This window comes from Tupaia chinensis, unplaced genomic scaffold (genome assembly GCF_000334495.1).
Source record: "Tupaia chinensis unplaced genomic scaffold, TupChi_1.0 Scaffold000660_1, whole genome shotgun sequence".
In the NCBI taxonomy this organism is placed as follows: domain Eukaryota; kingdom Metazoa; phylum Chordata; class Mammalia; order Scandentia; family Tupaiidae; genus Tupaia; species Tupaia belangeri.
The window spans coordinates 92,274-104,630 of NW_006160182.1; the positions used below are offsets into that span (position 1 = coordinate 92,274).

The following is a 12,357-nucleotide window of genomic DNA, read 5'->3' on the forward strand; positions in this document are numbered from 1 at the left end:
GGCTGTGGGAACCTTGATGGTCAGAAAAAACGAACAAACAAAAACTAGTCTGCAAGTGTGGTGAACCCCCTACCAAGACAGTACACTTACTCAGATGTGAATTTGAGGGCTTGGGAAGACAGCACTTGGCCCCACAGTGCAGGTAGCTTCAGTGATCCAAATATTCTGCCAACCCACAGGCCCTGAGAGGTTTCAGATGGCATATTATCCTCGGAGGGCAGGAGGATCACACAGATACCATGTAACTCTTCTAAAGCCTACTTTCTTATCACAAAGCCAGCCAATTGTTCAGACTGCTAGAAAAAAACTGGTTCTTCATGAACCAGGGGAGACAGTTCTGGAACAGCTGATATTGGATTGAGAGATCCACCCCCACTGGAAGATGATCCTTTTAGGTTGGTGGAGACTGATCAGACTGGGCGTGCGGAAAGGAGCCCCTCCCCTCCTCCCCTTGGCCTCTATGGAGGCACTGGCTGTGATGAGGGCTCTGGCATCAGTCCCACTGATCTTGTGTCTGGTCCTTCTTATTTGTACATCAATATTAAACTGTGTACATTTTAATTTCTTACCACATGGCTAGAACTGGTTATGAATTTTAGGCACATTAATAGAAAAAGATAAGACTTTTACACGCAATCCTAAAAGCTGATATTGGTAAACATTTACAGGTAACCTGAGACAGGATAGTGTCACGACCCGACCCGCAGGACAGTCCAATAGGTTTCCTTAGGGAAGGAGTGAGAGACGGGACAGGTACAATGTTACAACACGGAGATGACACACTGTTACAACTCTTCAGGGTGGTCCATTTATTATGGGCCAGGGATCGTGGTTATATACATGTTGGTGGGCGGTGATTGGTTGCTCTATAGACCAATCATAAGGTAGTATGGTTTTGAAGATAAGGTTTTGAAGGGGAGCCAATTGTGGCCTTTGGCGTTATGTAATTGTTTCCTCGCTGAGAAAGCGAAACCTAAAGGTTTCCTAAGATGGCGATAGTAAGAGACTCATGAAAATAGCCTCGGCGGACTCGCTGATGTGCAGTTTCCCACAGGATAGGGTCACTCTGTGTTCTCCTCCTCGGCCACAGTCTCACTTTCCTCACCCTCCGTTGTCGACCCAATAGGTGCAGCCTTGTCTACTCGGACTTCGCTGAGCTCTCTGGGATAAGAAAAACAAAGCCAAAGTTTTACTTGTGACAGGAGCAATGAAAGTTTTCATTATCTGCTCATTTTAGATAAGGCAATTTTAAACCATTTCCAATCGTTTACCCTGGATCCCTGTTGAAAATCTCATCCTCATCAGAGGAATCATTTACCGTGGATCCTTGTCATGTAGGCTCTGTGCCATGTTTTTCTTGCGTGTGGCATTGAGAGGTCTATACATATCTCTAAGCCAGAGTGGCCACCTCAACCAGAAGCCACCCTCCTAGAAAACAGAAAGGGGAACATTAATTTCCACCTCTCCTGCTTTCTTCAGCACAGCACTGAATCATCTTCGAATTTGCCTATCAGATGCTGATGTGCATCTCCTATCCAGAAACCGGAAAAAGCTCCTCCTGGGGGGAAAGCACATGCACAAGACAGTTAGTGATTCATACCATTTTCTGCATCTCTCCTAATGCAGAACTCTGGCCTAAAGATGGCAAAACTTGGACCTCAGACCATAATCACAATGGCAAAACCGCCACAGAGCTGGGACCTGGAGACTATGCTGCCCATGCTGGGATTCCAGGAGCCCTCTGTGTCTGTCCAGAGGGACCCCACAATGTCTCTAGGGAGACCTGTGTATCTGGGTAGGCATGGAATATATGGGGCATTGCCAGCCCTGCTTTCACCTCGGCCAAGTGCCTTTGTGCACTGAACAAAACTGAACCATCATTCTGGGCAGAAGCATGCGAGTGTCTCCAGAAGTATTTTACATCAGCCCTCTCTGAGCTAACTGTCCCCTTCATCATTTGCTGGGGATCTGGGAAGAGGGTACTTCACTTTCATAGCTGCTCTACCCTATAAGTTGAATCACACCAAGAAAATGCCTGAGTCCAACTAGCAAAGTTAACTCACTCACAGATTTTCATACCACAGCCTGTTCCTGAAGATGAGTAAATTGTAAAGTCTGTTTAATGGACATGACTATCACTAAAGCACAAGATAGTCTTTCTGAACATGAACAGAAATACATCACTGGACTCCCAGTAGTCAGCTGCAGTTGGAGTCCTGGACCCAGCAGCTTAAAACACACCGGGCACATGTGTGTATGTGCCCAAAATCCTGAAAAGGGAATGGAGGGGAAGGGATTGTGTTATGGCAATCCACCCTGGAAGTTGATTTCTTGCTGTCTCTCTCTCTCTGTCTTTCTGGCAAGCACATAAGCCCTATAGCAAAAAACCTCTCTAAAAAAGAAAGAAAAAATCAGAGGGCTTTGTTTCAAACATCACTTTAATTGTCTAGTATACACATTGTATGTAGTGTATAGTATACACACTGTATATACTTGTATAGTATACACATTGTATATACTGTATATGTTCCAACATGCAATATCAAATGTAGCTCACAGCCCAAGCACAGTATAATCAATGAAGACGTCCCCAGTTGGAAAGGAATCATCCTCTTTCTGATACTCACTAGTAACAATCACCACAGGGCAAGATATTGTCCCTGCCTCCTTCTTTATCAGGAAAGGAAGAGACAAACTACTGTCTAGTGTCTCTCACAACTAAAATTCGATGAGATTTGGGTAAAAGGAATGGAGGGTGGTCAGAAGTCAGTAGGATGGGATGGTAAGTGTTTCCACCACTTCAGAGGAAAGACTCATACATCTGATCTTCTCTCAGCTGGAAGGAGACTAGTTCCCTTGATCCAGGACCATGTTGTCTTCCCTTCCCTATCCCTTGTCCAGAGCCTCTCCAAAGGCCTCTGGTCTGGTCAGATGCCCACCACCAGCAGGAGCAGGCACAATTAAGCCCTCCCCCTCCCCCCGCCTTCTTTCCTTGAAGGACTGATGACAGCAGATGCATCCATGATGGTCCTATCTAACTTGGACATGGGGAGAACTCACTTTCCTAGAACCAGGAAAAGCATTAGAGTAAGTATTCTTCCTGATTCTGGCAGTTTCATCAATGTAAAATAGGGGATGGACACAAATGAGTTCAGGGCCAGCAGGTGACATGGTGGTTAAGGTGCATGACTGGCCATAGTTTGAGTACAGAACCTGATTGCTTGCTTTCTCACTTTTGCTCTATGTCTCTCTCTTGTGAGGTCACATGCCCTATACCAAATTAAATAATGATAATAGTGATAATAATAGTGATAAATATAATTAAATACATATTTTAAAAAAAGAAATAGGTAAGTTCTAAGCTTCCTTCTTGTTCTAAAATTCTAATTTAAAACTGCCAGACAGACCATCCTTTTCTCTGCAGCAGGCTCCAGTTCCATATCCAGATCTGGGCAGTAAGGCACACTGAGGCAGGGACACCACTGCCCCCCTCCCGCCTCACTTCCGAGCTCCCCAGCCCAAGAGCCATCCCCCTAGACAGCAGGCTCCAGTTCCATCTCCAGGCCTCTGGGCTGCAAGGGTCATTGAGGTGGGGGCACCACTGCCCCGTCGCCTCACTTCCAGGCTCCCCAGCCCAAGACCCAGCCCCTGAGACAGAAGGAGATACTGCTTTTCAGACACCTGAATAGAGTACCCCTCTTGAGACCACATTACTAAAAGAAACAGAAGAGAGACTTCGGTACACATCAATTTGCAGGAAAAGGGAAACACACTCCTAGTCAGAGAAATGTTTTCCTAAGAGGTATTCAAAACTGAATACATCTTCCCATGGCTGGAAGTAGAAGAGCCTCGGGTCTGAATAAACCAGGAAATATGTTTCCATCAAAGGAACAGCGTAACTCCCCTCGATCTTGAAAATGGAGGACGTTACCAAAATGTCAGAGAAAGTATTTAGAATATTCATAGTGACGAAATTCTATGAGTTGGAACAGAAAAGAGACAGTGAACTACAGGAGATTAGGAAGTACTTCCACAATGTGAAAGAAGAAATGGATACTCTGAGAAAGAATCAGATGGAATTATTAGAGATGAAATCTGTAATAGAGGAAATAAAAAATTCTCTTGAAAATTTTAAATTAGACCATGCTGAAGATTGAATCTCCAATGTAGAAGATAAAACCTCTGACCTAGAGAAATACACCAAAAAGATAGAGAAAAGAACATAAAACCACGAAGATAATATACGAGAAATACTAAACTCCATAAGACGCCCAAACATCAGAATAACTGGCATCCCAGAAGGTGAAGAAACTAATAATGGCATGGAAAATCTATTCCATGAAATCCTGGAAGAACATTTCCCAAGTCTAGAGAGGCACTCAAGCACCCAGACCCAAGAAATACAAAGGACCCCAAATAGAATCAAGCCCAGAAGATCTTCCCGAAGGCGCATCTTAGCCAGACTGTCCAAGACCACAGATAGTGACATGATACTAAAACTGGCAAGAGAGAAAGGACAAGTGACGTACAAAGGTCATCCCAGCAGGTTAACACCAGACCTCACAATGGAAACAATGCAAGCAAGGAAAGAATGGGAAGATGTATTGAAGTGTTAAGAGAGAAACGATTTCATCCAAGATTATTACATCCTGCAAGATTATCCTTTATATGAGAAAAAAAGATTAAAATCTTCTCAGACAAATAAAACCTGAAAGAATTTGCCAGCACCAGACAAGCTCTTCAAGAAACCCTAAGGCAAGTACTGTTCCAGGAAAACTAAAGAATTAACAGACAGAAACAAAGGAATAAAAGGTGACTAAGACAATGGCCAACTTTAACATCGGGACAGATCTGGTAACATCGAACATAACATTGAATGTGAATGGATTAAATTCTCCAATCAAGAGACACAGACTGGCCGAATGGATTAAAAAAATAGAAATTCTCTATCTGTTGCCTATAGGAAACCCACTTCATGGATAAAGACATACATAGACCGGAAGTGAAGGATTGGAAGAAGGTTTTCCATGCAAATGGGAACCAAAAAGGAGCTGGAGTTGTGCTTATAAACATCTATGCGCCTAACACAGGAGCACCCAAATATGTGAAGGAAAGACTGTTAGGCATAAAAGGGTAGAGAGACTGCAATATACTAATTGTTGGAGATCTCAACACTGCACAACCCCTCTGGACAGATCATCTAGGCAAAAAATAGATAAAGAGATAAAGGATCTAAATGATACCAGGAATCCAATAAACTTAACAGATATCTATAGAACTTTCCATCCAAAAACCACGAGATACACTTTTTTCTCACCCCCACATGGAACCTTTTTAAAGTTTGACCACATCATAGGGCACAAAGCAAGCCTCTACAGATTCAAAGGCATAGAAACTATGTCCAGCATCTTCTCTGACCATGATGGAATTAAACTTGAGTTTAATTTCAAGAGAAATTCTCAAAACTACTCAAATACATGGTAACTAAATAATCTACTCCTGATGACTCCACAACTACTGAAGAAAGAAAGACTGAAATCAAAAGATTCATGGAAGCCAATGACAATGAGGACACAAGTTTCCATAATCTTTGGGACACTGCTAAAGCAGTCATAAGAGGGAAGTTCATAGCAATTAGTGCACATGAGAGGAAGATGGAAACAAGGCAAATGGATCACCTAACATCATGCCTTAGAGAATTGGAAAAGCAGCAAAAAGATCCAAAAGACTCCAGGATAAAGGAAATAATAAAGATACAAGCAGAAATAAATTAAATAGAAAATAAACAAATTATACAGAAAATAAAGTAAAAGCTGGTTCTTTGAAAACATAAACAAAATTGATACACCACTAATGAGACTTGTTAAGAAGAGAAAAAGGAACCAGGTGAATCAAATCTGCAGTGAAGCAGGCAATATAACAACAGACATAGTAGAAATATAAAACATCATTAGAGGATACTATGAATGACTATATGCCAAGAAACAAGAAAATCTGGATGAGATGGACAAATTCCTGGACACATATAATCTACCAAGATTGAGCCAGGAGGATATAGAAAGTCTGAATAGGCCCATAACAAGCCAGGAGATTGAATCAGTGATAAATAACCTTCCAACAAAAAAAAGCCCTGGCCCTGATGGCTTCAGCTCTGAATTCTATCGAGTGTCCGCAATCTATGACTGAAAATGATTGACTAAAGGATATACAAACACAGTAAATGAGTGTAAATACCAGATATAGTGTGTGTGGAAGAGTAGGGTCTGAGGAAGGACATTTAGAAGACAAATATGGAGGCAAAGCATTAATGGGACAAAGAAAGATGGTATTATCTGTTGAAGATATTTCATCGTTTAATTAACTGGACTAGGGAGAAATGTTCACATATTGAAATACTCATTTTGTAAGCTAAATAATGTGATTGAATATGTAAAAGAAAATGAAATAAGAAAGCAAAAAAAAAAGTACACTTAAGAACAAACTAAAAAAAAAAAACAAAATTGCCAGACAAATATTCACCTTGGACGTCCTCCTTCTTCATCTTCTTGAACTGCTTTCCTATGAGAATAAATCTGTTTCGGAAGAAAACATGATCATGAGTATCCATCACAACGACCACTATTTCTTTTCTTTCGAGTCACATCTATTCAGTGAAATGAAAACCTTTGAGGACAGGAATTCCATTCTGTTTAATAGCTCTTTGGCTTTTCCATAGCACCTAGCTTAGCCTCTTGCATGCAGGTGGCACTTAATATATTTTATTGAATGTTTCACATATCATTTTATAGATAATATCTAATAAAAACGTTTTTGTTGTTGTTGGAGAGGTTTTCGTTATAGGGCACACACATTCGCCAGAAAGACAGAGAGAGACAGAGAGACAAAAAGCGAGAAATCACCCCCTAGGAGGAATGGCCACGCTGCCATCCCTCCTCCTGCATTCTCCTCTCGGGATCTTGGGCATGCACGCACAGGTAATCGGCATGAATTTAAGGCACCGGTCTGGGACTCAAACCACAGTTGACTACAGGGGAGTCCAGAGACATAGGCATTACCACAAGTGCAGCCCCCCTAATAAAATCTCTTAAAAGTAGGAAAAAAGGAAACATCCTTTACTTGATAACAGTATCTCCCAGAAACCTAAACAGTAGTGTTGTTTTAAAGTCAAGAACAAGAGTTGGAAACCTTTTAAGACTGCTCTATTCAACCTTGTTGAGAGGCCCTAACCAATGCAGTAAGACAAGTAAATGGGATATCCACGTATTAGAGAGGAAGTCACAAAACTACAATATTTACATACAAAATGCTGGGCAACCTTAAAAGCTCAAGAGAATCCATCAACATTTTATGAGCTGTAATATGAAAATTCAGCATGGTGGCCAGATACAAAATCAAGAAATCAGCACACAAACCTCAATGGCTTTGTCATGTACCATCAATAACTAACTAGGAAGTGGGAGAGGAGCCAGCCGGTGGCTTGGTGGTTAAGGTGCTGGACTCCCACATGGCTGACCACTGTCCCAGACCTGGAGGCTTGCTTTTTCCTTCTCTCTCTCTCTCTGGTGAGTGCACATGCCCTGTAGCAAATTTAAAATAATAATTATAATAATAAATTAAATAAAGCTTAAAAAAACAAAAACAATAAACGAGTAAGAGCTATGCGAGGAAAACACTGAAACTCTTGTGAAGAACATTACCAAAAAATGAATGCACAGTGTGAGATACCATTTTCCTAGAATTTTATAAAGATGTCAATTCTCAGACTAATCTACATACTCAATGCAATCCTAGTCAAAACCCGAGATAGTGGTTCCAGCAATTATTGTAAGGGAAATGTTGTTGGACTCCCATGTAGTCGACCACGGTTCAAGTCCTGGTGGCTTAAACTCACACTGGGTGCATGTGCGTGTGTGCCCAAGATCCTGAGAGGAGAATGGAGGAGAAGGGATTTAGGCATGACCATCACCCCTACGGGGTGATTTCCCGCTTGTCTCTCTGTCTCTCTCTGTCTTTCTGGCGAGTGCACATGCCCTATAGCAAAAACCTCTCCCAAACAAACCAACCCCCAAAACCCAAGATAGTTACTTTTTTAAGTGAAAACTAATGATCTGACATTTGGCTGAGAAAATATACAAGAATACTTATGAAATACATGAAAAAGGAAAGCAGAGAGCAGGAGCTTTACACATCTCGGCTCTATTATGTGTTGACCCTGGTGTTGCTCTTTTGGGTATCTGTTCTTTAAAAAGTTGTTTATCGGGGGCAGCAGGTGGCATGGTGCTTAAGGCACTGGACTCCCACAGGGCCTACTGCAGTTGGAGTCCTGGACCTGGTGGCTTTGCTTTCTCTCTCTCTTTCTCATGAGTGCATGTGACCTGTAGCAAATAATCATTCCTTTTTCTTTTGGAGAGGTTTTTTTGCTATAGGGCATGTGAGCTTGCCAGAAAGACAGAGAGACAGAAAGCAAGAAATCACCACCCTGGGGAGATGGCCACGTCGCAGTCCCTTCTCCTCCATTCTCCTCTCGGGATCTTGGGCACACACACACACATGCCAAGCATGAGTTTAAGCCACTGGGTCCAGGACTCGAACTACGGTCGGCTACACGGGAGTCCAGTGGCACAGTCATTACACCAGCGACACAGTCATTACGCCAACTGCTGGTCCTGCAAATAATAATGCTTAAAATAAAAAAAATGTATGGTATTTACCATATTTTTAGTTCTCAGGGGAGGAGGACTGTCTCACTGTGGCTTCAAGAAATGGTGACAAACAAAGGGACTGGCCCAGAAGGGCTGGAGTACTCAGAGGTCGTGAAGAATGACAAATCTCAGTATGCTTTCGACAGATTTCATAGGACTTCCACAGGCAAAGAGAAATAGGGAATTTCAGACGGGTAAAGACACAGACAAAAGTAGGAACAGACAGGGTGTGACTGAGGTGTGGTGAGGGGCTGCTTGAGATGGAGCAGAGGGCTGCCATGAGAGTAGAAAAGGCACATGCAATAAATCAGGTCACATGGTTACTGTAGTCAAGACCATCTGCTTATTAATCACTCCTTTAATATTCTAGTACCTGCCTGTTGGGAAAAGCAGAAAACTTTCATGTAACTGAACAAAAGGTCAACAGGGACAGGCCGCGATAATTATGCCATGCCTTAGAGTGGATGATGCAGGAGTTAGCTGCAGTGCTTTTAGTGAGTCTGTTTAGATTTGCCTTAGAGGCTGGAGAATGATTCCACAGAAATGCAGTGAGGCTACAACATGACATTTATCTTTTGGCATGTCCTTTCTTCCCAGGGTTATGACAACTCCCTGAGTGTGGAGATTATACATCTCTCATCCTTTCAGCAATGAGGAAAGAAATTTGGTAGAATGCAAGTGATTGCTGTTACATCAAAATGTGGACATAGTTAGGGTTGGAGAAATTTTGCTCTCATATCAACTCGAGTTCTTAAAACTTACATTCTAAAAATAATCTAGTCGCTTGTTATTTTAGTTTCAATTCCACAGAGAATTCTTGAGAATAAGGTACTTTTATTATTTTTTTTTTTATTTTTTGGAGAGGTTTTTGCTATAGGGTGCATGCACTCGCCAGAAAGACGGTGAGAGAGAGACAGAAAGAGAGAGACAGAAAGAGAGAAGGCGAGAAATTCCCACCCACCCACCCACCCACCCCCCAGGGGGATGGCCACGCTGCAATCCCTTCTCTTCTATTCTCCTCTCAGGGTCTTGGGCACAAATGCACACGTTCCTGGCTTGAGTTTAAGCCACTGGGTCTGGGACTCGAACCCTGGTCGACTACATGGGAATCCAACGACGTAGCCATTACATCAACTGCTGGCCCCGGAAAAGGGTACTTTGAAAAATCCCTGGATTTGGGACCAGGAGATGGTATAATGGTTACATCACTGGACTCCCACATGGCCAACCATGGTTTGAGTCTTGGACCTGCTGACTTCAAACTCATGCTAGGCACATGTGATGTGCGTGCGTGCCCAAAATCCTGAGAGGAAAATGGAGGAAAAGGGATTTCTGCCTGGCCATCCCCTCGGAGGGGGGGGGTGATTATTTCTTGCTTTCTGTGTCTGTCTCTGTCCAGTGAGCACATGCACTCTATAGCAAAAATAACTCGTAAAAAAAATCCCTGGGATTTACTTTGCTATAAAAGAACAGAGCATACTTCAGTCTTAGTGACTGAAGAGGAGTATAAGGCAGTAGTTGGTGGGAAAGTGGCTTTGATTTTGTCTATGGGGTTTTTTTCCCCTCTTTTTATCACTTTACTTTTCATTGTTTTAAATCCTTGAGGGGTACAGCATCACACAGATTCTGTATCCAATAGCCTTAGCAGGAAGGTTGCTTCGGAATTTGGCTCGAACCATCCCACTGTTTCCATGGGCTCGAGTAACCTTTCCCCAGATTACTCTGGTTTTATTTGGTTTGCCACCAGGAGTCACTGTGTTGTTTTTTGCTTTGTACACATAAGTACACCTCTTGCCTAAATAGAATTCCACCTCATCTTATGCATAAACACCTTCAATTTTAAGAAGAGCTGTGTGTTCCCTTTGGTTCCTGAGACTCCGCTTATAGCAAGCAAAAATGGCCTAGGCCCATAGTCTTCCAGACATAGTTAGTTGCCTTTTAGAAGTCCTGTTCCCAGAAGCCCTTCTCAGGCTCCAAGATGGCGGGGGGAAAAAAAAAAACTCGATGGGTAATTTTGATAACAATCAAGACAGGATGTATTCTGGAAACCTGAATTAATTGTTGTCCTTACCTCAATGAGACAGAAAATTATAATCAAAACCATCACTACTGCCGTCACAGATATTGCCAAGATGAGTTTGTTATAGCCATATCCTGGAACCTCTTTTGAGAGCTAAAAATGGAGAACAACACACTTTTATTTAAAGAAAACAAAGAGATGAAAAGGATAAAAGCTAGTTATTCAAAACCCCATTCTGAGATGAGTACTTTATAGGTTCCTAAAGAACGTGCTCATACAACATGTTACATCAGCTTATTATTAGGCATTTTCTCAATACAACTTACTTATCTGTGTGTTTGGTCTGCTTTGTTCTCTGAATGAGCAAACCAGGAGGTCACTGTCTTGGCCAAAGTTACGTGGCTCAGACAAGCTCTGGACCGGAGCCCCCAGTCTCCCTGCCTGGGTGCTTTTGTGGCCTATCCTGAACAACAGAAACACCCACGGCTCCTGTTTTGGTAGCTGTCCTCACCTCACTTGACTGCTGCTCTTTGTGTTCACTCTCGCTGATGTAATGCTCAGTCTTCCATTGGTCTGTGTCCCAGTCTGCCTTGGACACCTTTACTTCCTGCTGTTCGCTGAGGAGCTTCATCAGGAGGCCGGTTCTGGAGATGAGCTTGGCGCAGGCCAGTTGCACCTGGGGCTCAGAGCAGTCCATTTTCAAAGTTCTTATGATATGAGAAATGAGCTTTCGCACATCGTTGTTGGGGATGAGGGACCTTAGCTGCTGGTTCAGCTGAATTTCAAATTGATCGCCTGGGGATGAGAGCACTGGGTAAGTGAAGCCTTTGGGCTTGGGGGGTAAGCGAGTACCCATGTTGTATTCCCACTGCATTTCACCGCTCTGTTTATCACTTGGCATTAAGTTGTGTGGGGTCACCGTGGAATCTAGAGCAGCAGGCCTGGGGACTGTGTTTTCAGGGGCAGTTTCTTCTTGTGGCACAGGAGTGTCTTCTATAGGAACGTTTTCTTCAAAACCATTTCTTGGAGTAATCTCATTTACAATAGTGTCTTGGAACAAAGGTTCTGAAATAGCCAGTAATTCTGGAAACGGATTTTCCTGAGGACTCAGGTCTCGTTTAGATGAAAAATCCCCTTGTGAAGGGGAATTGATGAGGCTTCTAACTCCGGAGAATGGAGGCCTTTGTGCAAGCATCAGTCTCTTGCGGGAATTTTTCTTTCTCAACCTTTCAGTCAATTTGGCCTTGGGTGTTCTGTGGGCTACACGAGAGTGCGTTTCATGAAAGTAGTGACTTTCTTTGATTTCTTTAGGAGACTTCATATTCTTAACTCTAGCGTTTGCATGTTCTAATACATACATGGTATAAGTTAAATCTTTTGGTTTCTTTTTAATGTCTGGTATGGAATGGGCATGTTGGAGGCATAAGGCCCACGCCTCAAGGGATGTTTCAAGCTCACAGAGACTGGGACCTTCTGGTCCTTTGGGAAGGACTGTTCCACGTGGAAGGAGTTTCCCACTAGCTTCTTAGGCCTCTGCGCCATGTGCAGCTGTTGTGGTTCCCTTGGGTGGGGCCTCCTGAGCCTTACTTCTGTGGCCACGCTCCTCACAGGAGGCTGGGCACTCTCTTTCCTCTG

The 12,357-nt window shown here is 42.9% G+C and overlaps 1 protein-coding gene and 1 pseudogene across 1 annotated transcript in view; both read right to left on the reverse strand.

Annotated features, from left to right (window-relative positions):
- Positions 1–1,491: 1,491 nt before the first annotated feature.
- Positions 1,492–12,357, reverse strand: part of LOC102492356 (leucine-rich repeat-containing protein 37A3-like) — a gene marked incomplete at its 5' end in the record, with an annotated part of 32,843 nt that continues 21,977 nt past the window's right edge. Inside the window, 5 exon segments of the mRNA XM_014592137.1 lie at positions 1,492–1,558; positions 6,520–6,572; positions 10,774–10,875; positions 11,234–12,129; positions 12,132–12,354. Coding sequence (XP_014447623.1) covers positions 1,492–1,558; positions 6,520–6,572; positions 10,774–10,875; positions 11,234–12,129; positions 12,132–12,354 — 1,341 coding nt within the window.
- LOC106736131 (60S ribosomal protein L35a pseudogene) lies at positions 10,154–10,627 on the reverse strand (annotated as a pseudogene).